The following is a 26,725-nucleotide window of genomic DNA, read 5'->3' as shown; positions in this document are numbered from 1 at the left end:
CATGCAAAAGTTTGCATGCAATTTTTTCCAGATGCTAACCAAACAGGGCCCAGGCCAAGACGAAACCGCAGCCAGCCAGAGCCAAGCATCCCCCGAGCCGCCTCCGCCACCGCCACCCGGACCAACCCCCCCCCCCCCCCCACGTTCGAACGCCGCCCGCTCCCCCCCCCCCCCCCGCCCGCTACGCGCCGCGCCGCCCGTCAACCAAACCAAGCCCAGCTACCACCCCTGCCAGCCGCGTCGTCGTCTCCTCCGTGACGAAGCCAGACACCGCCACACACAGACACAGTCACGCATAGCTAGTAGTAGAGATCTCCAGCGAGACGCGCTCCAACTGAGCTGGCTGGCTGGCGGCCCGGCCGCGCCCCATGTGAGCCCCCTCCCCGCCCCCAGCGCTGCTTCTTCAATCACTCGCTCACACCCCCATGTGCCCGCTGCTCTGAATGCCACTGCGGCTCACGCGCCACCACCCCCCGTCTCCTTCCTCCCCGCTCCTCCGTGATACCTCCTCCTCCTTTCCCTAGATCAAGCCCCCCCCCCCCCCTCCATCCTCCATCCAGATCGCAGCAGCCGCCTGCCTGACCAGACATTCTCCTCCTCGGGACGGGCGACGACCAGCCGGCCATGACCCCCCGCGGCGCGCCGGCGCTGCTGGTTCTGGCGCTGCTCGGGCTCCTGCTGCACCCGCGCCCGGCGGCGGCGCAGCAGGAGGGCGCCGTGCCGGAGGCGTACGCGGCCTCGTTCGCGTCCCGCTTCGCCGCGCCGCCGTCCTGGTCCTTCCCGAACCCGCGCCTCCGCGCCGCCTACGCCGCGCTCCAGGCCTGGAAGCGCACCGCCATCTTCTCCGACCCCTCCAACTTCACCGCCAACTGGTCCGGCCCCGACGTCTGCGCCTACAACGGCGTCTTCTGCGCGCCCCTCCCCGGCGGCGCCGCCGGGTACGGCCACGGCCACGGCGGCGATGGCGACCTCGCCGTCGCCGGCATCGACCTCAACCACGCCGACATCGCCGGGTACCTGCCGGCGTCGCTGCCCCTCGGCGTCCCCGACCTGGCGCTCTTCCACATCAACTCCAACCGCTTCTGCGGCGTCGTCCCGGAGACCTTCCGCCACCTGCACCTGCTCCACGAGCTCGACCTCAGCAACAACCGCTTCGTCGGCGGCTTCCCCGAGGTCGTGCTCGCGCTGCCGTCGCTCCGGTACCTCGACCTCAGGTTCAACGACTTCGAGGGCTCCATCCCGCCGGCGCTCTTCGACCGCCCGCTCGACGCCATCTTCCTCAACTCCAACCGCCTCCGCAACCCCATCCCGGCCAACCTCGGCAACTCGCCGGCCTCCGTCGTCGTGCTCGCGCACAACAGGCTCGGGGGATGCATCCCGCCCAGCATCGGCAAGATGGCCGAGACGCTGAACGAGATCGTCCTCATCGCCGACGAGCTCACCGGGTGCGTCCCGCCCCAGGTCGGGCTGCTCAGGAAGGTCACCGTGTTCGACGTCAGCGACAACCACCTCCAGGGCCAGCTCCCGGCCGCCATTGGCGGGATGGCCGCCGTCGAGGAGCTCGACGTCGCCAGGAACCGCTTCGAGGGCGCCGTGCCGGCCGGCGTCTGCGGCCTCGCCAGCCTCAAGAACTTCACCTACACCGACAACTTCATCACCTCGCGCCCGCCCTGCACCAAGGCCGCCGCCGACGGCGCGTGGAACTGCATCCCCGGCGCGCCGGCCCAGCGCCCGCCGTCCCAGTGCGCGGCCGCCGCGGCGCACCCGTTCGACTGCAGCAAGGACCAGTGCCAGGCCCCGTCCTACACCCCAACGCCGGGTGGTGGTGGGTACACCCCGACGCCCGGTGCTGGTGGCCGTGGCGGCCATGGTCGGCGCGGAGGCGGCAAGCAGCCGCCCGCGCCGGTGGGATCGCCTCCGAGACGCCCCAAGGTTGGAAACCCGCCGCCATCCAGCTCTCCTACCCCATCGTACCCGTCGCCGCCTTCGAGCTCTCCTACTCCATCTTATCCGTCGCCACCGTCGAGCGCCACCACTCCCTCGTACCACTCGCCACCAAAGGGCTCCACCACGCCGTCATACCCTCCGCCGCCGTCGAGCGCCAGCACACCGTCCTACCACCACTCGCCACCCCAGGGATCACCCACCACCCCGTCCTACCACCACTCGCCACCCCAGGCTTCACCCTCCACGCCGTCCTACCCGTCGCCACCCTCAAGCTCCAGCACCCCATCCTACCACTCGCCGCCGCACGGCGCGCCGACCCCGTCCCACCCGTCGCCACCAAAGGGCTCCTCCTCCCCAACTCCAGTGACCCACGCGCCGCCCCCGCCGCCCTCGGCTGATGAGCCGGACGTGCGTTACGCTCCTCCGCCGCGCTCGTACGGCCCCATGCCCTCGACGCCCCCGTCCCACGGCTCGGCGTCGCCGCCCTCGACAGGCTACCAGCCGCCGTTCACCGGCCACCCGACGCCGTCGCCGCCCACGGAGCACCCGGGCTACGTCCTGCCGCCGCACGCCCCGGGGACCCACTCCTCGCCCCCGTCGCACCCGGGCACCCCCTCGACGACTCCAGGAGCGCCGCCGACGAAGCACTGCTCGCCGCCGGCCCAGGGAGGGAGCCCCGGCACCGGTGGTGACCACGGGCACGGGCACGGCGGCAAGCTGCCGTTCCCGCCTGTCCACGGCATGTCCTACGCGTCGCCGCCGCCGCCGGGAAAGCCGTACTACTAGCCCGTGAAGACCGCCCGCCGCCTCGCCGGAGCTCCGGCCATCGGCACCAGCATCCACCCGCCCCCGCCAGTATAATACTTCTCCTTGCATCCCTGTAGTATTTTTTGCTCCTTTTCTTCTTCTTCTTCTTCCTTCTTTGATGATGAGTATTTGATCAAATTGAATCAAAGAGTTGCAATGTATTGATTCTTTCTCACCCCCCTCTTATTCCCCCTCATCGAATTTCATTAATTTTTTAATTGATCTGGAGATGTATAATCCTGCTCCTGTACTCCCCATCGCCCATGGGCATTGTCCGGATCACGGCCGATCACATGCTTACGCCGCGATACGAGATCTGTGATACTGTACTGCGATCTATGTTGGCCATGGCTGCCGGATGCAGCTGCCGCTATGGGAAGGAAAAGCGGCAGCAGCCTCTTCCGCTTCGGATCGAGGGGAATGTTTGGTTGCATTGCAAAGCCGGTGGTGGATTTTTTTTTTTGAAAGGAAGCAGGTGGTGGATTCGCATTCGATGCCGGTGCACACGCTATGATCTCCCTCTTTCGGTGGTAAAGGATGGATGCATCGCTCGGATGATGAACGAGAACGTGGCCGTGGCCATGGCGCCCGTGAAGAAAAGAACAAGGCCTGAAGCGAGGCGAAGCAGCAGCTCACAGGTTGGTTGGTGGCAATCAATTGGAGGGCAACCACCGTGCTGCCTATACTTGCCGGGTTCAGATCGGGGGGAAAGGGACAGGCGGGTATGCCGGCGTCCCGTGGCGCCCGCGTGGGCGTCCCCGTCCCTGTCTGTTCGTCCATCCATCACGCACCATGTGTGCGCCGTGCGCGCGCGGAGGCGGAGCTGGGCCGCGACGGTGAGCATGGGGACCATGGCTCCGTCCGCGCCAAGGGAGAAGAGGGTGAAGGGGAAGGGGACGAGACACCGTCGTCGGTCGGGGGCCCGTGGCCCCCATGGGACGTCAGGTGATGCCATGCATGCGAGGCGACGGCGACTCGACGCCGCGGGCGGGGGCGCCGGATCGGATGGGGGCGCAGTGCTGCCAGCCAAAAGCAAAGCACCAAAATAAATCAGTTGCGCTCCGTAAAATTTTTGAAAAATCATCTTTCAACATTTGAAGTACTAAACATAAATTAATCACAAAATAAATTACAGAACTCGTCTGTAAATCGCGAGACGAATCTAATGAGTCTAATTAATTCGTCATTAGAGGTTGTTTACTGTAGCATTACTGTAGCAATTTAGCTTCTGATTACGGTCTAATTAGGTTCATTAGATTCGTCTCGCGATTTACAGGCAGCAGTCGTAATGCGTTTTTTATTTCATCTAGATTTAAGTCTCCATGCAAGTGGCGGAAAAAAAATTTGGAATTTTGATTTTTGTAACTAAACACGGCCCAAGAGGAGGCGGCGACCGGGCCTGTCGCCATCGCCGGATCCTGCATGGATGGGATCCGAGACGTGCATGCTAGTAGCAGGCAGCGGCACAGCCGATGGTCGCTCAAGAAAGGTGGTCGGCGCCCGCGTTTGTGGTCGGTGGCCGGCCAGTGGGTGAAGGGCATGGTGCAGTTGGGCATGAGGCTATTTCCAACCATTTCCCTTCTTCAACTCCCCCCAAACTTACTATTTACTATATTTTACTACCTCACTCTAAAAGATTCATCCCCCTATAACTCCTCTCCAACCATTCCCCCCATATCTATTCCCTCTATATACTATCACTCATTAACTAACTATTTATTTATTATTTTTGAATTTAAAAAAAATATACAGCATTTGTACTGTCATAATACGCATTATCATCATGTTACGGGGCTCAAACGGGATTAATATCGTGAAGAAACGGTGTGATTAGAATATATGGTGAGTTGAGGGGAGTTTCAACTCACCTCGTATACAGGGGCTTTGGAGGGAACCGTTGGAGGGAATTTCCCCCCAAAGCTTCCCCTACGTAAGGTGGGGGGCGGTTCCCAGGGAAGCGTTAGAGCAAGCCTGAGCGCATGACTCATGAGGGGGGTAAAATTAGGGATTAGAGCATCTCCAAGAGTTTTTCATATATTTTTTTTTTCAAATTTTCTTATTTGCCAACTCCCCAAATAAATATGGATAGAAAAAATATCAATCTTCAATAATTCTCTATTTTTACTTCCTAAAAATAAAAAATTATGACCCCACACCATAATCCCGCGGTATCGTTGCACGCGGGCTCTTCCGGCCGCCGCCCGCCGCCCCTCCCTGGAGCCACCACCTGCCGATGCCCCTCCCTGGCAAGTACCAGCGCTTGCTGCCACTGCCCCCTAATCGAAGCCAGCACTTGCTGCCGTTGCCCCTCCGTGTTTGGCCCCTAATCGAAGCCAGCACTTGCTGCCGTTGCCCCTCCGTGTTTGGTTAAGGCTGAAAAAATTTCGCAAAAACTTTTTACATTTTTGACCACTAATTTAGAGTATCAAATAAAGTCTAATTACAAAACCACCTCTACAACCCTCCGTGCAAATCGCGAGACGAATCTAATGAGACTTTTGACAGCGTAATTAGAGGATGATTACCGTAGCATCACTATATCAAATTATCAATTAATTACCGTCATTAGATTCATCTCAAAAAGTTACATCCGTCCTTGAAAAAGTTTTACAAATAGACTACATTTAGTACTCCATGCGGAAGTTCGTCTTTTTGTGAAATCTTGATTTGACCCTAAATTTTTTTTGTCTCCCTTTGAACACATGGAAACATTAAATATAGTTAAACAACAAAACTAATTGCACAATTTGAATGTACACAATGAGACGAATCTTTTGAGCCTGATTAGTGTGTGATTAGTCATAAGTGGTACAGTAACCTGCACGTGCTAATAAGGCGGTCAAAGGTCTCAAAAGATTCGTCTCGCGGTTTCCAAGCGAGTTCTGAAATTAGTTTTTTAATTAGTGCCCGAAAAACTCTTCTGGCATCTGGTCAAACAATCGATGTGACCTTTGAACCAAAAATTTTCACTAACTAAACACCCTCTAAAAGAACAGACCTAAACCGCGGCGTAGCTTGTTGTTGACCAGATGGCGCAAAGGAGTGGCGGCACGAGGAAGAAGCCCGCGCGAAAAAAACGACGCGAGGGAGGGCGGTCGGGAGGTGTGCGTATTTTTACGCACAAAGGAGTTCAGTTTACCAATTGTTAGAAGATGGGAAACTATGATAGGGAACTATTAGAGACTAGTTTTTTTTATCTTTTTCCAAAAAAGAAGAATGGGAAAGAGAAATAGGAAACTCTTGGAGATGCTCTTAGGCTCTGTTTAGTTCCCAAAAATTTTCCTACCGTACCCGTCATATCGAATCTTCAAACATATGCATAAAATATTAAATGTGGTTAAAAATAACTAATTACACAATTTAACTGTAAATGACGAGACGAATCTTTTAAGCCTAATTAGTTTATGATTGGACATTAATTACAAAATAACAACAAAAGTACTACCCAAATCCAAAAAATTTCATGAACTAAACATGGCCTTAATCGCACTGGTAAAGTTTAAATTACCAGCCGTGAACTGGAACTGGAGAGTAGGATTAAGGAAGGCTATCATGCCCTTTGTTCTGCGACCATCTGGTCTCAAGGTGTGTTGCAGGACACCTGGAATTCGGAATTCATTACCCCACGGGCTATGGCACACGCACGGTGTCCTGTCCTCCGTGCCAAGATGTGGGTTTGGTTTGGGAGCGGGGGGTTCAGATCCGGAACTCTGCGAAGGAATTGATGGCACCCCGAAGCTGAGCCTCAACAACCTTGCTCGTATCATGCTCATCGGCCAGTCTTGATGCCGCCAGGCCTCACTTCGGAAAGCAGGGCAGAATCGCGTTCTGATTCAGCGACAACTTTGATACCGGTTCCAGTGAACATCCTGCGCGGTAAACAGGACGGGAAAAAAATACACGGGCGACGAGTGATCGATCTATCGCGTCTGGCCGGGCTGTGCCGTTCGTTCTCGGCCGTGTTTGGTTGACACCACGAAATATTTTTTCACAAAAAAACAAATATATGTATGGAGTACTAAACAAAGTTTATTTGCGAAATTTTTTTACGGATGAGTGTAACTTTTCGAGACGAATATAATGACGATAATTAATCGTGCGGTCAAATGCCTCATTAAATTGGTCTGCGAATTTACCAAAGATTCTGTGGATGATTTTGTAATTAGATTTTATTTAATACTCTAAATTAGTGGTTAAAGGTACAAAAAATATTCGCGAATTTTTTTCAGCCCTAACCAAACACGGCCTCATTGAGTTCTCTCTACTGCAACGCTATAGAAGAGCACCGGCAGGTGACGGCACACGCTGACTGACTATCTGCAGAGCACAACAATTTGTTTCTTTTTTAGGGCGTGTTTAGTTCACGAATTTTTTTGGATTCTGCTACTGTAGCACTTTCGTTTTTATTTGGTAATTAGTATCCAATTATAGACTAATTAGGCTCAAAAGATTCATCTCATCATTTACAGCTAAACTATGCAATTGATTATTTTTTAAAATTATATTTAATGCTTCATGTATGTGTCCAAAAATTTGATGCGATGGAGAATTTTGAAAAATTTTAAGAACTAAACATGGCTTTATTTTATGAAAAAGGTAACAATATGTTTCTGCAGCCGCTAGTCAATGCCCATGTCAGGTTCAGTAGCCGTTACTTCTGAGAGCAATTGCTAGTCAATGCCCATGTCTGAGCTCTCCCAATTGACACAGCAGGCTGGCAGCTCCTCCGCCGGCACTCTCCTCTTTTGGACGAAGAGCGGCAGCTGAATTAGGCCTTGTTTAGTTGCGTAAAGATTTGGTTGTAAAACACTGTAGCACTTTCGTTTGTATTTGATAATTATTGTCCCGTCATGGGTTAACTAGGCTCAAAAGATTCGTCTCGCAAATTACAATCTAACTGTGTAATTAGTTATTTTATTTAGCTACATTTAATACTTCATGCATGCGTTAAAATATTCGATGTGATGGGGAATCTTGTAAAGTTTTGGAATTTTGAAGGGAACTAAACAGGGCCTTAGCCGTTGGCATTAAGCACCCACGGTATTAATTCGATCAGAGTAAAAAAAAAAGTGGCATGGGTTTGGTGGAAGCGTGGAGCGGAGGAGCAGTGGTGCTAGCGCAGACCATGGGGAGCAAAGCAGAGCACAGCAGAAGCGAGTGACTGTCGTCGTGCCGGTGACGCTTCATGTGCGTCACGCTGACGACTTGTGACGAGCAGCGTGCCGCAGTGGGCGCGCCGGAGCTCGCGAATGCAATGGAGCGGACCGCAGAGACGACGGATGGATTCAGGAACTCACGGGCAGGTTTTCATGCGTTCGTGGTTGTAAATTTGCGTTTGGTTACTTTTGGTGAAATTTTTTTCAAAGGAATCTTGCATGCATGGCGTATTAAACGAAGTCTATTTGCAAATTTTTTTTACATATGGGTGTAAATTTGCAAGTCGAATATAATGAACCTAATTAGTCCATGATTACATATAGTATTACTACAGTAATCATGCTCTAATCATTCTATAATCGTACGATCAAATGTCTCATTAGATACAATAAGTGCTACAGTATCATGATTACGGAGATGATTTTATAATTAGACTTCATTTAATACCTCTAATTAGTGGTCAAAGCTGCGAAAAGTTTCACCAAATTCTTTTCACACCAAAACCAAACGCGGCCTCAGTTTTGGAACACTAAAATAAGAATCTGATAATGTGCTTCGGCACTGTACTGTACCTAATAAAATGGGGGAAAAACTGATCTCATGTTGAGTGCTATGCTCTGCATATATTTCTGGAACCATCCTCTGAAGCTGACACTGGTTATTGGACAATGCTAGACGTAGTATTATCCTTTTGAGCAGCTCCAGAAATTCTAAAACGTCGACAGGGTTCAAACCATCTACCATAGGGCGAAACATTCGAGGAGTATCATTGTAGAACTGTATTCAGTTGGTGACACCTTTGCGGAACATCAAACACAGAGCCTGTTTGGTATGGATTATTTTAGCTTCAGCTTTATCATTTTTATTCAAATTAAGATATTGTAGTGTAAAGCTGTTTTATAAACCTGTGCTAAAATAAACTAGAAGAATGAACTAGTGAAGCTCGGTCACAAAATATCCTTATGGGAGGTCTTTTTAGGAGAGGCGTCAAGGCCCGGAAACATCAGAGCCCATCTCCTAGATCGGCCCAGCAGGAACCTGATATGACCGTGATGTCTGTTTCCGGGCGGGCCTAGGCAGGGCAGCTGTGGGGCCGTTTAGTTACCAAAAATTTTTGGGGTAAAATTTTTTTGGGCTGTTTGACCATTAATTAGAAGTAGTAAATATAGATTAATTATAAAATTAATTACACGGATGGACGGGAAATCACAAGGCGAATCTATTAAGGCTAATTAATCTGTCATTAGAGGTTGATTACTGTAGCACAACATTGTCTAATCATTACATAATTAGATTCATTAGATTCGTCTCCCGATTTCATCCGGGTGTTATGGAATGAGTTTTGTCAGTTATCCATATTTAATATTCTAAATTAATAATCAAACATAGTATGTGAAAATTTTTGGGAACTAAACAGGCTCGTATGCCCAAATAGAAAGGAGGAAATGTTAAAAAAAACAAACAAACGGACCCGCCGCCACGCTCATTTGACATTTCTATCCGTTGGCGCCCACGTCACGCCGCGAATCTTTGTGCCCATCGGACGGCAGCAGGGCTGATCAACCATATACACTAAGTAGTCTATATAAACAGCTTTTGCGTCAATAGACTATAACTATTGCTATTCTCATAATGTTTCAACCAACAACTAGTCTATAAAGTGGGCTCCATATGAGATAAAAAAAGTTTTCTTTACAAGCCTGTGCTGCATATTCATGAAAGAGAGAGAAAGGAGTAAAAAAAAGTAATAATTTTTAATTTTTATGGGCAGTCCATAAGCTTGGGAAAAAAGCTATATTGTTGTTGTAGTCCATAAATTTATGGGTACTTTTTGTTATGGACTATTTTATAGATTAGTCTCACAATGTCCCAGCTATTTGATAGTAAATATTTTAAATCTATGGACTATCTTATGGCAAATATTGTGGTTGCTGTGATTTGGATTAACCGGCGGCCCGATTTGTTTCCCTCCACGGGGAGGTTTTCAATTTCGACCCGCGTGCCGTATCCCGCGCGGCGCCCATCCCCTGCCCCCATTTCAGCCGCAACCATTTCCGCGGAAAGCCCACGCCGCCCGTTGGCACGCGCCTCAGATTTCCCATCGCCTTCTGACCTTCTCTCTCCGCCGCCGCTTCCGCTGGCAGCCGCTGCGGCCCGCAGGTGATTCCGGAGGCTTCGATCCGGTGACGCTCGCGCATCAGTGTATGTGATTTTGATTCTTCGCGGATTTTTTTGTGTTTTTTTTATCCCGTCTGGCTAGGGTGTGCGCGTGGTGCGAGTTTAGCGTCTCGCTGGGGAAGGGGGTGGGGGGACCTCGAGGAGGTCCTGCGTTGGTGGGCGGGGCGGTGTGTGAGGACAAGGTGTTCGGCGGAATGCCGCCTCAGGCAATCTCGCTGAATCGCCTGGGGTCCTCACTGTTTTGGGTGTGGGGTCTGCGGATTCTGATCAGGGGTTAGTTCCTACCGGCCTAGTGGGGAAGTCTGAGGGAGGCCTCTGTGCCTATCATCGATGCAGCTCCGGCGAGCCATTATGCTGCTGCACAAAATTTGCGTGTTCTGACGCTGTGGCAGCACGCTGATCCTACTTGGGCTCATTTGGGCATCCGATAAACGTGAATTGACCAACTAGCGCCTTCAACTGCTGGATTCGTTCCACTCTTGGTGTGCTGTGGTCGACTGGACTGTCAAACTGACTTAGCTTGTGTGTTATCTGCTCTAATGCTGACCGCACCTTATGTTTAGCACTTTGTTATCTGCTCTAATTGTGACCGTACCTTATGTTTAGCACTTAATGCTTGGACATCTCTGCTCGAATGCACGAATCAGGCCTTGTGCTCTTATGAGCGCCAATGCAAGCCAATAACAAGCTGCCAAGGGTCAACTGGCCACAGCATGCAAATGCTATCGAGGGCTCCTCTAGCAAAGATGACTTTCTGAGTTCAAGTTTTCTGTTCTCTTTGCCAACTCAAAGGCCTAATCCAGATGCAAATCGCGAGGGAATGCTTTCTCTAAGGTATGCCCTAATTTTTGCAAAGCAAATTGGTTACAGACTTTGCCAAATCAGAAAGAAACCATTTTTTTTCCTACTTTTCAGGTCTTCTGCGTGTAAAATTCAAGGCCCAGAGCGTCTTCAAGTTCCGTGGATCGAAAAAGTATGGCTAATGCTGGCTAACATGATATGAATGTTTGATGTTACTAATATTTGTTATGATTAAGTATAGCATACATTCACATGATCACTTACCATTGCAACTTATAGATTTTATTTTAGGTAACTTTACATCAGGAGTCAGATGTCTGTAAAACCACATATCTGCTGAATTTTCTTCCTGATAGTAAAAGCTATTGATGGTTGGGTTATCACAACTCCTAAGAACAGAACAGGATTGATGGAATAAACTTGGTGTTCATTGGCAATGTAACATGTTACGTAATCACCAGTACTAGTTACACCCGAACTGGAAATTCAATGTCTACCTTCTCTTTACTCACAGTCATTACTTTTTTTATCCAAAGATCATCAGTCTAACTGGAACTGTTTGCAGTGCTCAACACACTTTGTTTACTTCTGCAATTATTTTTCATCACAGGCCTGGCGTTCTCTATGCAACACTCAGGTTGCCTGCAAGAGCTATTTAAGACCTGGTTTATCTGCAAAAGTGAAAGACTGTGATAGGGGTCATGCTCCCACTTATGGAGGAGGCACATATAACATTAACAAAATGCCAGGAAATAGGATGCTCTCTCAGGAAAGCACACACCAACCCAGTGAAAGTGGTCGCGTGGAGAACAATCGCAGCCATCAACCTGCTGGCATTGACTCCTCTACAAGGACTTACCAGAGCAACCATGTGGTGCAGGCAGATATAATGAGAGCAACAAATCAGTACAATTTTCTAAGAACTCATGCTGAACTACACCAGCCTGCTTCTGTTGCTGATAGCATGCGCACTGACTATACCTTAGATGCCATGAATGATGATGATATTATGGCGGTTGGTTCTTTTATCTCATGAATCTAATATTTCATTAACTGCAACCAATGTTCCAATAATTATATTAATGTACCAGGTTGCAAGGCCAAAAATGGATAATGTTTTTAAAATTGTTTTGTGTTTTCTTCAACTGTCGATTTTATCTTTCAGAGTATTGACGTGGACCGTATAGTTATGGAACATTATCAAGCAACAAGTACACCCAGAGGATCTACATCCCATAACATTTCAACTCCACCAGGAAACAAGTGTACCTTCAATGGCGTGGACGAAACTAATTTACCACAAGAACTCTCTGAACTATGTAACCATCAGTGCAAGGTTGGCCAAGTACATAAGTCACCATCTTTGTTCTGTACTTAGGATCTATTTCAGCATGTTATCTCATTATTTACTACCTTTTGCAGCTAGCATTTTGCCCAGAGGCAATGGTTCATTTGCAGGAGATGAAGGATGAGCTGACTGCAGTAGCCAATGAACTACTTGACGATGATGGTGAACTCAATCTTCCACGTTCCGAAGAGCTTCGTAAAAAACGGTTCGGTTCTCCAGCCTACTCAATCAATATTATTTTTAAGTAGGCACCTCTGCTTTGCCACAGTAATGCGGATACATGCTACTGTTATACTTTGCAGATTGCAACTTAAGAAACAGATTCAGCTACTTGAGGAGTATATGATGAGGTCAGGCCAAGATGAAGAGAGACAGAGATCACACTCTATGTCATCCACAACAGCTATACAGGGGCATGTTCCCCCTATGACCCCAGGAAGCACTTTTACAATGGATAGCAATAGGTTCCAATCTCAGGTTTACATCAGAAATGGACCTGGCAATAGTGATTTATGCTATTCTCCTGCCCCATATTCCTGTTCAGATAATCTAAGCACGCCATTGAATTCTGTATGGAGAGAATATACCCCAAAGGTTATCGATATTAATTACACTGAAGGTTCTGATGATAAAAAATGGAGCAGTACAAATTTCCCATGGACAAAGGAACTTGAGGTTATTTTCTTCAAAATCATCTGTTAATTATTTATACCTTCACTGATCTATGAAGATGATTAACTTTTAGTGCATACTCAGGCCAAGAACAGAAATAAGTTTGGAAACCGTTCTTTCCGTCCAAACCAGCGAGAAATAATCAATGCCACAATGAGCGGGAATGATGTTTTTGTTTTGATGCCAACTGGTGGTGGGAAAAGTTTGACATATCAGGTAATCTAGAAAGCATTTTCTTTATCCATTCCTGTTCTTGTTTCATGCTTGAACATTCAGTCCTCCTTATGTAGCAGCCGTCCTTATGTATAGCAAGAGATATGGTTAGGATTAGAGATAAGATTGTTAGCATCTCTTGGTAGGCTGGTCAAACTGATCTTCAGGTTTATTTGTTAATGTGCAAGAAAACATAATTTTGAAAATACTTTTATCCAGTGGGAGATGTTAAGTGATAAATGTTCCTGCAGACTTGGCTGTTTATTCTAATTTGATTGTTTAATCCGTTTATCTGTTACATTTGTTCCTTTGACAATCACTGCATTGTATATCTGCAACCGGCATTGACGCTCATCTATTGATATGCAGCTTCCAGCACTTATTAGTGAGGGCTTAACCTTAGTAGTTTGCCCTCTAGTCTCACTCATAGAAGACCAGATCATGCACTTGTCACAGGTAATGAACCATTCCATCTCCTTATATATATATATTTCTTGATGCTTTTCTGATTGTTCATCTTTTGTCTGGACTCTGGACTCTGGAGCAGGCAAATATTCCTGCAACCTATCTGAGTGCCAGCGTCGAATGGTCTGAACAGCAAGAGATCTTAAGGGACTTAATGTTATGCCACTACAAGTTGTTGTACGTCACTCCAGAGAAAATAGCTAAGTAAGCGGAATGGTGCACATTGTTAGTGTTAGCAGCTCAATTTTCACTCTCATTGAGCTGAGAGGATGACACTCAAGTTGGGGAAGTTTTCTGGGTTTTTCTTCATTCACACTCACAATGCCATGCTCTCCACGGGAGAGGTGGGTACATATTTATAGGCAGCCAGGTGCAGGCAGCCAAGGCACATGCCAAACTAGTCTAAGATGCTAGTCTAAAAGCTAAAACTAACCAGTCAAATATGCTGTCCTCTAAGATGCTGTCCTAGGGGCAGCAAGACCACTACGTGCTGCAGTAAGGAAAGATGCTGCAGCCCCACAAAGACCACCAGATCACCAGTACAGACTGTCCCTCAAGGACCATGTGCTGCAGCAAAGAGATGCTGCAGAGGTACAATGCTGACTAACCAGCAAAGACTTATCCATCAGTTAGTTGCACATATGAAGAAACCAGTTATATTTGAATTAAGCTACATCATTTCTTGATTACTGTTTTAAAATTGCAATATACTCACAAACACGAGATTCATAAAATTTGTTGTTTCTGGGTGCTTAAGTTATCCAGCAGTGACTTTTGTTCCAGGTCAAAACTAGTTGCGGTCCTTTTTTACTGACATGCTGCATTAGTCCCATGGATATATCTTCTTTCTTCAATTTGTCAGTGTAACACCTTTTTTTTTATGTAAAAGACATGTTCTTTAAGTTACAGTAGCAATGTGTTGTCATGACTGTTGGAAAATGTATATTTATGAAGGCATTTTTCTACATGAATCACTTCTTATGTAGAAGTGTCATATACATGTGTTCTATGAATATATTCATATAATTAGTTAGCATTGTTTTGGATACAGGAGTGATACTCTGTCGAGACTATTGAACAATTTATATTCACAAGGACACCTCTCTAGAATTGTTATTGATGAAGCTCATTGTGTAAGCCAGTGGGGTCATGATTTCCGACCTGATTACAAGGTATTTTAATCTTACGAGAGATGTTTATGTTAAAAAGAAGACTTCTTGATGTAGCTTTTGCTATCTGTCAGAACTTGGGTGTTCTAAAACAACATTTCCCCAAGACACCAGTCCTGGCCTTGACTGCAACAGCAACTGCTAGGGTTAAGGAAGATGTTGTGCAAGCTTTAGGCCTTGCAAACTGCATTGTTTTCAGACAAAGTTTTAATCGTCCAAATCTAAGGCAAGTACATGTAAGGTATTGTTGCAAGTTCTATTGTAGCAGACCATCTTAGTTTTAAGTTGGGCATTGCAGGTACTTCTTAAGGCCCAAGACAAAGAAATGCCTCGAGGACATTGATAACTTTATCCGCACAAATCATTTTAAAGAATGCGGCATCATATATTGCCTTTCAAGAATGGATTGTGAAAAAGTGGCAGAAAAACTGAGGGTTATTTCTTGAAAGTTGAAACTATAAACTGTCTAAGCTTCCTACTTCATATGAATATTTTATTCCTTAACTTTGCTCCCTGGAGTAGCAGTCATCTGTTTGACTGTTTATGCCTATTCTGACATTTACAAAAGAATTATTCATGGTTGCACATGTTAGTTTTTTTTTCCAATCGTGTCCCATCTTTGTTGAAGATTTGCTCATTGGCTGTAGTTGGTATCTGGTATTATAACTATATAAGCAACATATGTCAGTGTGCTGGGCAAATGTCATCAGCAATCTGTAGCTAGTTCATAAACCAGTGCACATGCATTGAAAATTAGCTATTTATTTGGGAAGATTGTAAAGTATAGATGCAGCCATTGTCCGTTGAGTTGGTGTTGATACTCACATCTCCGCTTGGTGCTGCCAAAAATAGAAATTTGTACCAAATGATAAGCAAGTGGTGGCCCAGAAGGACACTTTTCGGTATTTAGGATCGATGCTACAAAAGGATGGCGACATTGATGAAGATGTTAGGCATAGAATCTCAGCTGGCTGGTTGAAATGGCGTCAAGCTTCTGGTGTCCTCTGTGACAGGAGGGTGCCACAAAAGCTAAAAGGTAAGTTCTATAGGACAGCGATTCGCCCGGCGATGTTATACGGTGCTGAATGTTGGCCTACAAAAAGTCGACATGTCCAGCAACTGAGTGTAGCAGAGATGCGGATGTTGCGGTGGTTTTGCGGGCACACAAGGAGGGATAGAGTCTGGAACGAAGTTATTTGGGAAAGGGTAGGGATGACACCAATTGATGAGAAACTTACCCAACATCGGTTGAGATGGTTTGGACATGTCCAACGGAGGCCTCCGGAGGCGCTGGTGCGTAGTGGGGTGCTAAAGCGTGTCGATAAGGTAAAGAGGGGTAGAGGTAGACCTAAACTGACTTGGGACGAGTCGGTTAAGAGAGACCTTAAAGATTGTGATATCTCTGAGGAGGTAGTTTTAGATAGGAGCGCTTGGAGACTAGCTATCAACGTGTCTGAACCGTGACCTTTGTGTCTTTTGGGTTTCATCTTTAGCCTACCTCAACTCGCTTGTGACAAAAGGCTATGTTGTTGTTGTTGTATACCAAATGATAAGCAAGTCAGTCGGGTATATAGTGGGTTTCATAAGTATCCGGTTCAGGATGTGTCTTGGATTTGCTGCCAGTTTGATTACTTTTTCTGCTTTTTTTCACAAGGTTAAGTTGATGTAACCATTTTGTCCAACATTGGTTGCTGGTTGGCACGGCACATTCTAAACGGCATATTATATTTAATCAGCTAATGGAACTTTGGCCTACTCTAGTATTAATCTCCTGAATTTGAATGGGTTATGTAGATAATTGACCTTTCCGGTTAGAAATTTTAAACGTTCCCAACTTCCCTTTGTCAGGAATATGGGCACAATGTATCACACTACCATGGTAGCATGGATCCCGTGGATAGAACACATGTACAGAAGCAATGGAGTAAGGATAGAATCAACATAATCTGCGCTACAGTTGCATTTGGAATGGGTAACTTGATCTTTCAAACATCTTTTTGTATCACATCTATTGATGGGTGTCCCATGCTAATGGTACAAACTGTAGGTATCAATAAACCTGATGTTCGCTTTGTTATTCATCATTCCCTGCCCAAGTCAATCGAAGGATATCATCAGGTATATCTCATAACTTAAGTTTCCCAACATGGAACTGTAAAGTTAACCCGTCTGATGGTTGAGCATTCTGTTAGGAGTGTGGACGTGCTGGTAGAGATGGACAACCTTCCTCTTGTGTGCTATATTACCAGTATTCTGATTATGTAAGTCTGCTGGTACCTTAATACCTTGTTGGTAGCTTTATCACTATCTTTGTACTGTATCACAAACATATAATCTCTTGCAAAAAATATTTAGATTCGGGTCAGGTACATGCTTACTCAAGGAGTTGCAGAGCAAACAGTAGTACCACGTGGAGGCTATTCGAATTCACATGAGCAAGCACTTAAGACACACAAGGAGAATCTCTTACGCATGGTATCTAAAAATCTATATGCACGCTTTTGTTAGTTGCTATGAAGTATGGAAACCATGATAAGTATGCCACCATATCTTTCGACAGGTCAGTTACTGCGAAAATGATGTGGACTGCAGGCGTCTACTTCAACTGATCCATTTTGGAGAGAGGTTTGATCCTTCACTTTGTGGAAAAACCTGTGATAACTGCTTGAAAGAGTTGGAATGGGTCGAGAAAGATGTCACCAATATTGCTAGGCAATTAGTAAGTGGACACATGTGCCCCTTCCTTCCAAACTTATGCACGCACCTCTGTCTATGTACATTAACCTCCAGTCTTCTTTTGTTGCTTCTTTAGGTTGAGCTTGTCACAATGACAGGACAGTCAAATTCATCTTCTCACATTCTTGAAGTTTACAGAGGATCTGTGAGCCAAAATGTATGTGTTTAGACAACTAATCAAGATTATTATGTTCCGATGCCTTTTTAGTGCAGTCTTGTTAGGCTAAAGGTAACTCAACTCAAATTTTAAAAATCCCACTACCCATAGGTCAAGAAGCTGCGGCATGATGCTTTACCTCTTCATGGAGCTGGGAAGCATCTAGCCAAAGGTGAGGCGGCAAGGATAATGCGACATTTAGTAACTGAGGGAATACTTATTGAGGATGTGAAAAGGAGTGGCAACATATACGGATCAATATCATCTGTCCTAAAGGTGAAAATAACTTGACATGCCTTGGTTTATTTTTAAATAATAAATGCTACAGTTTATTTCTTTTGCAACCTTAATAGCAGACTTGGGTCTAACACATACATTTTCCTGATCTTGGTTAAGCAGGCTAATCAACTGAAAGCTAGTGAACTTCGCTCTGGCAAACACAGCATTGTCCTGAAGTTAGTTTTCTTCCTTTACAACTATCCAACTTAATTGCAATATAATTGAAGGTGTCACATATTCTGAACTTATTTTTCTCTCTTTGAGTTGATGGACACATCTTGCTTTCTTGAGAATGATCTCCTTTAGTTCTTTTCTGACTTTATTTGGTCATACATCTGTTTCTCATATGCCATCTTTTCTTTAATGAAAAGTAGGATATGCTTTTCTGATTATATACGTTTATTGTTACCTTTGATGACTGTTGTCAAGGGATAATCTCCATTAGTCCAGATGGACATATATATAGCCAGTATATGGGCCTAGATGATATATGGGCCGTAACATTTATTAATGTGAGTGTATGTAAAAGAGTGGTTTAGGGTTCGTCACTGTATGTTACCTTCACATTTGAAATATATATTTGAGGTCAACTGTTAACATTGGGTGTCTTACAAGTGTGATAAAAATTGACTTTGCTATATTTTAGAGATACTGCTTTAAACTGGTAGCGGCATTTCACTACCGGAAGAAATCCAAGATCAGCCTTTAGTTTTAAATCCTGCTTGGTTTAGATTCTTTGAGACCAGCTTGCAATTTTTTGGTTACTGTTACAATTGCCCTCAAATCAGTGATTTATAGTTCTGTGGACCGGCTGTTTACTGTCTATAAATTCCTAGGAGTTGGTACCAGCCTATTTAGGTTGTCCTGCCTAGCATTTTTTTTTCATTTTTTCTCACTCCATTTGCTGTGGTGTCGAATTTCCAAAGTTCAAACTTTCTTACAATTGATCATGTATCCTACAAATGTTATCTTGCAGGTTCCCTGCACCTGATAAGGCCTCCAAGATGGGAAAACTTGATGTGTCATCATTTCCACAAATCAATAAGACTGCTCATCAACAAAGCGAAGTTGACGAGGTAAAGACATGAACGTCCGGATCGGTGCAGATGTATGGTGTTGAATTTTTATATGTTTTTATTTATACTGATATGTATTTTCATTCATTGCAGAATCTTGCATCGATGCTCTTCGATGCTTTAGTTACCCTTAGGGAACAGATAATGGATGAGTGTAATGAAGGGTACCATGCGTACCACATATTCAAGTAAGTTGTTTGTTACAGCCTACTATGTCCGCAGTCACTGATTTCTGACATGGTTACCTTTCCATTTTTAGAAAGGACACCCTGAAGGAAATGAGCATCCGAGTACCAAGGACAAAAGAAGAGCTTTTGGAGATAAACGGCATTGGCAAGTAATGCATTTACTCTTCCATTTTCTAATGTTAACCTACTATCTTTTGGTTTTGAAAGCAATTTTTACGCACTTGTCAAACGTAGAGCAAGAACTACATCAATGTTTTACATGCTTCCATTCAGGGCAAAGGTCAAGAAGTACGGGGACCGTGTGCTGGCAACCATCGAGGACTTCCTTAGCAAACACCCAAATCCAAGGCGAAACAGCAGTGGCAGTGGCATTGGTAGCAACGAGCACACCGAGGCAGCCAAGAAGCCAAGAGGCTTCACCGCCAGCTATGCGGGAAGCAACGGCGAGGATGACTTTGAAGACCGCTCGGTTCAGTCCAAGAAGCGCCCGGCAAAGACACGGAGCACGAAGCAGGGGGTATCCGACGCCGCGAGCATGGTCCATGGCGCCCGCTGTATGGACGCTGATCTGGATGGAGTTGAGGTGTTGGACTTGGACGACGAGCTGTACAGCGTCCAGAAACCTGTGGCTTCTGGCAGGGTTCTGCCGAAGTGGGCGCCGGCCAAAGCCAAGAGCAGCAGCGTTCCCCCTTCTAACTTATTCCAAGAGTTTGGATACGTGAAGTAAGCATTGTAGGGTACCAGTAGGAATGTAGGATGGTCGACCAGGCCACTTGTTAGGATCTTGCACATTTGCAATCTCTGAATTCCACATAGCTTCATCGAGCACATGTAGCAAGCTAGTAGTATAAACAGCTTTCTGTAATCGATTGGAAGCCCTGTAAAAATGTATGTGCCACTGCAGTGAGTGTAAACTAGTGGTATACAGGAACTATGCCTTGTACTTCGGCACTTGGTTTCATGTCTGGTGCATGGGAGCTTAGTAGCTCACTGTAGTTATAGCAGTAGCAATGCAGCTGAGAGTGTAGCGTCCAACTGTCCAAGGAAGTACGAGAGCACAATCAGGAGTTCTCCTAGCATGTGTTTGGATTGGAGACGGGTTGGGTCCAACCCAGATTTTAGAGTTGGGTTGAACCCAATTGGTGTTTGGTTGGAGGGTTGGGTCGAACCCAGTTTTTTGTTTGGTTGGAGGGATTCATAGAGATGGAATGGATCTACATTTAACTCCGTTAGCAACAGTAACATATGGACCCCACGTGTCATCCTCTATTGTTTTTTCTTTTTTTCCTCTGCACCTTATCTTCTTCCTCCAACTCGCTGCCGCCGCTCCACGAGCTCCGCGAGACGGGCCACCGCCACCGCGGGCTCCCGGCTCTGCCTCCGCCCCGCCCCGCCCTTGGTGGCGCCCGGAGGTCCGCACTGCCCTGCCGGCGCCCCGGGTCTGCCTCCGCCCCGCCCCTTCTTCTTCCCCACGCGCGCGTGCTGCCCGTGGCTCGCCGACCTCCACGCGGCCGGCCGCCACGCCCGCCTCTGCGCCGTGCTCGACGGCCGCCGCTCGGCTCGGGCCGCCGCGGCCGCGCCGCTGCTCGGCTCGCCGGTGCTCCTCCCACTCTGCTCGCCGTCCCGCTGCTCGGCTCGGGCCGCCGCGGCCGCGCCGCTGCTCGGCTCGGCGGTGCTCCTCCCGCTCTGCTCGCCGTCCCGCTGCTCGGCTCGGGCCGCCGCGGCCGCGCCGCTGCTCGGCTCGGCGGTGCTCCTCCCGCTTTGCTCGCCGTCCCGCTGCTCGGCTCGGGCCGCCGCTCCTCCCTCTGCCCCGAGCTCGCCGGTGCCACCCGCTCGGTGCTCGCCCCCGGCCCCGCCCCTGCTCCTCGCCCCGCGCGGCCTCGCCGGCTCGCCGCTCGCCCACTGCTCCTCGCCGGCTCGCCCCGCGCGGCCTCGCCCCCAGCGAGACGGACGCCCGACGCCGTCGAAGTGGGTCGGGGTGGTCCGCTCGATTTGGGCGGACCACTCCGACCCGCATCTACGCGGCATATACCTCTTTGGGGCTGAACCCAACCCGCATGAACCTTAAACCAAACACGGGTCCAACTGGGTCGAACCCGTCCCAACCCAATTGGACCCTCCAACCAAACACAACCTTACTTTCCGGATAGCATGGCGATAGTTGCAGTGCGGTAGTTACTTCGCGAAACAATTACTTGATTACTTCTCTCCTTTCTCTCTTACACATCGTAAAAAACGTCATACTGATATGATATGAGGTGACATACACATCATGCACAAAATCATACTGACTATGAAACGACCAATGAGGTTGTATTATTTGGAAAATAAAAATAAAAAGAGTAACAACTTCAAAAGAAATGTGGATAGGAATTGCTAGATTTCTCTTGACGGTGTAATGGCAATCTTATGCCCAAATGTTCTTGACGGTGAGATATAAGAGACGGAGAAAACGACCAATGTAGATAAACCTTGCAATGTGGAGCAGAACAAGCATGCACACTACTATAAATAGAGGGGGAAAACATAGAACAAGACATGAGGACTATTGCCTAAATCATGTAGGGCTGTTTTTTCTATTTTTTTAAATATTAAATATTATGGCATGAATGTAGTGCTAGAATTTGGAGTACTAAATTTCTACAACTATTGGACTATTCTTTTGATTTAAAACATTTGAATATGAAATTATGGCCTTTGTATTGGTTTTGGATTGTATGTGGATGTTTATTTACTAATTCATTTGGACATACTAAAAAAAACTCAACGTGCGGGGGCAAGCTGCCCCCGCGGCATTACATTTAAGAAGAAGACCTCACATAGACCGAGAAAACCCCCCGAACCTGACACTGGGAGGCGTTAACCCCAGTCCGAACTTCGCTCCCACAGGGAGTCGAACCCAGGACCTGAGGAGGTGCTCCTGAGCCCCCTAACCAACTCGGCTAGGAGGTTGTTAGCCATTTTGGACATACTCTAAGTTAGATTGAGATCCGTTCCTGCCTCTAAAGCACAACACAATGTGAAATCTGGTGCTCTTTCTGATAACTTCCTATGACATTGTGGATCTTCATGTTTGCAAAAAGGAAAAAAGAACAGCAACATTACATGACCATCAGAATCTGACAGAGCGAGTCAGAACCATGGGAAAATGATCTTCGCTCTCTGGCGAACAAGAATCAGGTTGTGGACACATCGATGTTCAGTCTCGTTAGGGATTACTACATACTATCAGGTGCTCTGATAATAATTTTCTCCAAAAACTATCAGGTGCTCTGAGAGCCAGTCTGCAATGGAAGGCCGCGTAATTCTGTTTGTCAACACACTCAGTGATGATTAATCTGCACACAACTGATGTGGATGCTTTCAGCTTTGCAGGAGCTAGAAGAACTCAGAGCCTCTTGATGCCCACCATTTGTTGCTGCGGGAGCTGCGAACCCGCTGAAACCATCTGTCCCAAGAAGAGTTCTCCGGACCACTGGTGCTGTAAAGATGCCGAAATCATAGTTCCTCACGTGCTTATTTTGTACAAGGATTTTGCATGGTGAGCTATAGTTGAAAGAAGAAGAGTAGCATAGGATCAGTACTTACATAGGAAGAAGCGGGTCAGGTTTCCCTTCTGTACTTGTGATCACACTGGTTTATTGATAAGGACGATACAAGTCAACAGTTGGGGAAAAAAACAGCACATAATGTGATGGAAAACAAATGTTAATCTCAAATTCACTTACTCCTGGCACGCAGTGGATGCAGGTTCCATGGTTTCAAGCTCATTCAATTCGTCCTGCATGAATACGCACACTGAGTGTTGTCAGAGTAGACCATGCTGTATTAAGTCACAGCAGAACAACATTTCCTCGATTCATAAAAAACATTGGTAGAAATTTGTCCCCAAATAAATTGCTGTTTCAAAGTAGTCGTAAAAAGAAATCATTCTATAGGCAAACTCAGTAGGATATATGTACCAGTTACCAGTTCTGGTTTCTGAAGGGTTAGCCTAACCTCCCAAATGAACCTGGTAGTAACCAGAGGGGCTTAGACATAAACAAAATAGAAGCAGCAGCTTATGCGATCTTGAATCCTTTTTAAAATATGAAATAAAGCTTTTTTTGGTCTTGTAAAAGACTGAAAGGGCAACATGAACAAAGCTCAAATTACTTATTCTGTGTAATCTCATCTGTACCAAGTCATAAAAATATTCAATGTACTTTTCTCTAAAAAATCCATGTACCAACAACACCGGTCAGTTCTGTGGGATCTGAATTTCAAAGCTCTAGCTATACAATTGTACCAACAAGAAGCACAACCAGTTGATACAAAAGTAAGTCACACATAGTTCCCTAATGTTAATGCATGGGGCAGAAAATGTACGATTTTAATAATAAATAAGTATGATGCAAATATCGAAAGCTAACAGTTCATTAACAGAACTGTCAAAATTTTGAGATTAGTATTCTGCTCATCTTTTGCAGACAAATCCAGTCTATTCCTGGAATAATGCCAGGTACTGAAAAGATTGAGTTAACCTTTGCATAAATAGATAGACCAAAGAACTGAATGGGAAAAGGCGTTCCTCTAAAAAAAGAAGCCGCATCAACAAGTTCCAGAAGATCCTCCACTTAGAAGAAAAGGCTTGGTTGATTAGACAGAGTAACAGGAAAAAGGTGCAAAGGACGAGTAAGGACAGCATTTTGTTGAAGTGTTTCCTCCTTTCCGTTAAGAGTTACCGTGCAAGAGCAGGACCCTATTTTGTTCCAAGCTCAAGATTGTCTGTCACGGTACATGCAAATCGAGCTATAAATGGTTAAAGCACAAACACTACAACCCTGCCGCTAGCTGTGCTGTTGTTTGTGAAGTGCAATTCGTCATGCTGTGTTCATGATTGGCTTGTTATTATAGGTAATAGTGTCTGGGTCCTCCATTTCTACTCGAGCACTAGACAGCACGAGACGGTAAGAAACAAGTTTCTATATGGAGGCAGCAAGCATAACTTACTAATCCTAGGGCAATACTCCAAGATGAGTAATGCACAATTTGGGCTATAAATTGGATGCGAAAAATCGGGTAGCTTGCTTGCTTGCACCAGGCAAGATCTGGATCACACGCTTGCTGAAGGAACGCCGGCAGCAGGTCGGGGCCTGCTGACTCTCGAGACGAGGAGGAGGGCCGCGGTGGTTGGTTGGTTGGTTCAGCGAGGAGAATAGCGCAGACCTGGAGGGACTGGAGCTCCTGGTCGAGGCGGGCGATGGCGGCGGAGAGGCGGTGCTTGCCGACGTACCCGACGTTCCTCGTCATCGCCGGCGGCGGCGGTTGCTGCGGGCCGGAGGGCGGCCGCGCGGCGGGCCTCTGCGGCTGCTGCTGCTGCTGCCTCTGAGGCGGCGCCCCCTCCTCGTCCTCGTGGTCCGGGTCCTCGCCCCGCGGGCGGCGGCCCTCCCCGCCGTTGGCCTCCCCCCTCATCCCGGAGGCCGCCAGGCCTGCCGACACAGCTCGCTACCTGCTGCTGCTGGTCGCCGCCTCTCGCCCCTCCTCCTCCGCCGCCGCTACGGTGGGACCCCGCGGTGGCAGACGCCAGCGAAGCGGGATCTGCCCGCGCGCGGAGGCCACCACTCACCACCACCAGATAGGAATATGCTATGGAGCGGGGGGCCGGGGGAGTGGGTGGGTGCCGCTATCTCCTCAACCAAGCAACCAGCCAACCAGGTAAGGGGGGAGCGGCGGCGGCGGCGGCCGGTGGGCGGGTCAATGGCACAGGCAGCAGCGAAGCGAAGGAATCGGTGGGGGGCCGACGAGCGGGGTGGGGCAGTCAAAGGCGGGGTGGAGGAGCAGCGCCCGCGGCCCGCCAACCACCACCAGGTGAAGAACCTGCCCGTACCACGGCACGCGGGTAAAAGAATGGTGCGGTGCGGGGAAGGAAGGGGGCCCCGACCCTAGCTGCTGGAGCTGGTGCTTTGACCGGTCAACGGTCAATGGATTTGTTACGGCACCTGCCACTGGCAGCAGCAGATGGAGCCGCGGCGGGGTCCGTCAGTTCTTGTCGATTCCCTCGTGGATGGGTACTTGGGGCCTGTTTAGTTGTAGCAGTGGATGCACGTGGATGGCTACCTGGAAGATCAGTCGAGTTCAGGCTTGTACCTGCAAGATTTTTCAACTCTCTCTTTCCGGTGGTTGTGTACATTGAGATCCAGGGGGCGTAGACGGGGGTGGCGGGCAGGCGCCTGGCCACTATGGCTCCCAAATTTATATTGAAAATTTGAATTTTAATTAAATTTTTATATAAATTAGTATGGTTGGCTATCTCTAATAATGAAAAAAAATAAATTTCTAGCTCCGCCCCTGTTGAGATCGTGATGCATCGACGGCACAAGTGTTGCAATGGCACAAGGGTATTGTGCTATATTCCTGGGGAGTGCTCTTTTAAGACGTGCCATATTGGTTGCTTGACTAATTTGAACAGCTGAACAAAAAGGGTTGCCAGCTTCGGTTATGGCTGCCCAGTTATAGCTCCGTGTTTTCGAGATGAAAATGTTTAATAGTCGATGTTATAGTGATTATATTTGGTTCGTGTCCTTATTTTTCTTTTTTTTTTCCTGCACCCAATTGGCCTTGAACAAAATGGGACACGCAGAACCATACGTAATCTGACTGTGTTTTGAATAATACTACTGACAATTCCTGGTTAAAATGTCTGCAATTCAGTTCTCTGAAAACACACACTTTATCTAAAAATCACCAAAATTCACCGTAAATCTCAGCCAAACAGCACTACCGTAGACGAGATGTCCGGTGACCACGTTTCTTTTACACATCTCAGACCGACTCCAACAATGATATGCAAACGCATATATGTCTCCGCTGCGGCACTGTTCATTGCCGAATGGAGCTCCAACAGAACAGGCAAAAGAGTAGGCATTTTGCATTGTGAGGAGAGAGGAGAGGTAAAAATGAAGTCTCTCTCCTGCTATGCATTTGACGAGGAGGAAGCTGCGCGCCTGGTGAGCAGCGGCGCCGGGGATGAGCTCCCATCTCTGGCCTGGTTCGTCGGAGCGCGGGCCGACGAGCGTTGGCCGCGGCGGCGGGCGAGCTCGGGGACGGTCGTGGGCGCGGGCACGGGCACGACGGTGGGCGAGCTCGGGCAGAAGCAACGTGCAGAAGCAGCAGCAGGCATGTGTTGGCGGCAGTGTCCAGGAGGAGGACCGGCGGCCCCCTGCTTCACCTCCGGCGAGCGCCCCCCTGCTCACCTCCGAAGGAGTCGCCGAGCTGAGCTCGAATCGGCGAAGGAGGGCACCACGCCGCCGCCACAACGCCCCTGCTTCCTCCCTTCCCCTTGCGCGGCGGCCTGGCGGGCAAGCGTGGCCCCCTCCTCCCCTTCGGCGAGCGTGGCCCCCTCCTCGCCGCGGAGATTTGGAGGCCTCCTCACCGCCGGTTCGCCTTCGCAGGCCGCGGCCGGCGGCCCCCTGCTCCTTCCCTTTCCCCTGCGCGGCGGCCTGGCAGGCAGGCGCGGCTTCCTCGACGTCGAGGACCTCGAGGTCGTGGTG

At 47.9% G+C, this 26,725-nt stretch overlaps 4 protein-coding genes across 6 annotated transcripts; 3 read left to right on the top strand and 1 right to left on the bottom strand.

Annotated features, from left to right (window-relative positions):
• Window positions 1-300: 300 nt before the first annotated feature.
• Window positions 301-3,000, top strand: LOC120654610 (leucine-rich repeat extensin-like protein 7). Its single transcript, XM_039932188.1, has 2 exons — window positions 301-2,105; window positions 2,148-3,000. Exons 1-2 carry the CDS (start codon window positions 625-627, stop codon window positions 2,731-2,733), a joined length of 2,067 nt encoding a protein of 688 aa, XP_039788122.1. The 5' UTR covers window positions 301-624; the 3' UTR covers window positions 2,734-3,000.
• Window positions 3,001-9,873: 6,873 nt separating this feature from the next.
• LOC120654608 (ATP-dependent DNA helicase Q-like 4A) lies at window positions 9,874-20,154 on the top strand. 3 transcript variants are annotated; one of them, XM_039932187.1, is made up of 25 exons: window positions 9,874-10,113; window positions 10,696-10,923; window positions 11,005-11,062; window positions 11,501-11,905; window positions 12,056-12,226; window positions 12,313-12,443; window positions 12,541-12,913; window positions 12,995-13,126; window positions 13,493-13,579; window positions 13,671-13,765; window positions 14,640-14,760; window positions 14,832-14,983; window positions 15,056-15,191; window positions 16,606-16,729; window positions 16,805-16,875; window positions 16,950-17,018; window positions 17,113-17,232; window positions 17,318-17,476; window positions 17,570-17,650; window positions 17,762-17,926; window positions 18,050-18,105; window positions 18,906-19,005; window positions 19,099-19,193; window positions 19,265-19,342; window positions 19,467-20,154. In XM_039932187.1, exons 2-25 carry the CDS (start codon window positions 10,760-10,762, stop codon window positions 19,918-19,920), a joined length of 3,597 nt encoding a protein of 1,198 aa, XP_039788121.1. In that variant the 5' UTR covers window positions 9,874-10,113; window positions 10,696-10,759; the 3' UTR covers window positions 19,921-20,154. The 3 variants fall into 3 exon arrangements, with proteins under 3 accessions (XP_039788121.1, XP_039788120.1, XP_039788119.1); XM_039932186.1 differs by having other exon boundaries at window positions 9,875-10,113; window positions 10,737-10,923; window positions 13,671-13,792; XM_039932185.1 differs by having other exon boundaries at window positions 9,875-10,113; window positions 13,671-13,792.
• Window positions 20,155-20,401: 247 nt separating this feature from the next.
• LOC120654303 (wiskott-Aldrich syndrome protein homolog 1-like) lies at window positions 20,402-21,261 on the top strand. The gene is made up of 2 exons (XM_039931806.1): window positions 20,402-20,421; window positions 20,529-21,261. The coding sequence occupies exons 1-2, from the start codon at window positions 20,402-20,404 to the stop codon at window positions 21,259-21,261; spliced, it is 753 nt and encodes a 250-aa protein (XP_039787740.1).
• Window positions 21,262-22,211: 950 nt separating this feature from the next.
• LOC120654607 (guanine nucleotide-binding protein subunit gamma 2-like) lies at window positions 22,212-25,044 on the bottom strand. Its single transcript, XM_039932184.1, has 4 exons — window positions 24,402-25,044; window positions 22,922-22,974; window positions 22,782-22,826; window positions 22,212-22,674 (listed from the first exon to the last, which is right to left on the bottom strand). Exons 1-4 carry the CDS (start codon window positions 24,645-24,647, stop codon window positions 22,572-22,574), a joined length of 447 nt encoding a protein of 148 aa, XP_039788118.1. The 5' UTR covers window positions 24,648-25,044; the 3' UTR covers window positions 22,212-22,571.
• Window positions 25,045-26,725: the final 1,681 nt, after the last annotated feature.

Source organism: Panicum virgatum, chromosome 1N (genome assembly GCF_016808335.1).
Source record: "Panicum virgatum strain AP13 chromosome 1N, P.virgatum_v5, whole genome shotgun sequence".
NCBI classification, from domain to species: domain Eukaryota; kingdom Viridiplantae; phylum Streptophyta; class Magnoliopsida; order Poales; family Poaceae; genus Panicum; species Panicum virgatum.
This window is presented reverse-complemented; position numbering and strand designations above follow the sequence as displayed.

What these genes read in the sequence shown, in the direction of transcription:
- LOC120654303 (XM_039931806.1), top strand. Translation starts at nt 20,402, where the DNA reads ATGGATCTACATTTAACTCC. An exon ending in ATGGATCTACATTTAACTCC is followed by an intron (nt 20,422 to 20,528) that starts GTTAGCAACAGT and finishes CCGCTCCACGAG; the next exon opens with CTCCGCGAGACGGGCCACCG.
- LOC120654608 (XM_039932186.1), top strand. Translation starts at nt 10,760, where the DNA reads ATGCAAGCCAATAACAAGCTGCCAAGGGTCAACTGGCCACAGCATGCA. An exon ending in GAAGAGCTTCGTAAAAAACG is followed by an intron (nt 12,444 to 12,540) that starts GTTCGGTTCTCC and finishes TATACTTTGCAG; the next exon opens with ATTGCAACTTAAGAAACAGA. An exon ending in ACTCCAGAGAAAATAGCTAA is followed by an intron (nt 13,793 to 14,639) that starts GTAAGCGGAATG and finishes TTTTGGATACAG; the next exon opens with GAGTGATACTCTGTCGAGAC.
- LOC120654607 (XM_039932184.1), bottom strand. Translation starts at nt 24,647, where the DNA reads ATGAGGGGGGAGGCCAACGGCGGGGAGGGCCGCCGCCCGCGGGGCGAG. An exon ending in GCATCCACTGCGTGCCAGGA is followed by an intron (nt 22,827 to 22,921) that starts GTAAGTGAATTT and finishes TCAATAAACCAG; the next exon opens with TGTGATCACAAGTACAGAAG. An exon ending in CCTGACCCGCTTCTTCCTAT is followed by an intron (nt 22,675 to 22,781) that starts GTAAGTACTGAT and finishes GCATCTTTACAG; the next exon opens with CACCAGTGGTCCGGAGAACT.
- LOC120654610 (XM_039932188.1), top strand. Translation starts at nt 625, where the DNA reads ATGACCCCCCGCGGCGCGCCGGCGCTGCTGGTTCTGGCGCTGCTCGGG. An exon ending in CCGCCGCCGTCGAGCGCCAG is followed by an intron (nt 2,106 to 2,147) that starts CACACCGTCCTA and finishes GGGATCACCCAC; the next exon opens with CACCCCGTCCTACCACCACT.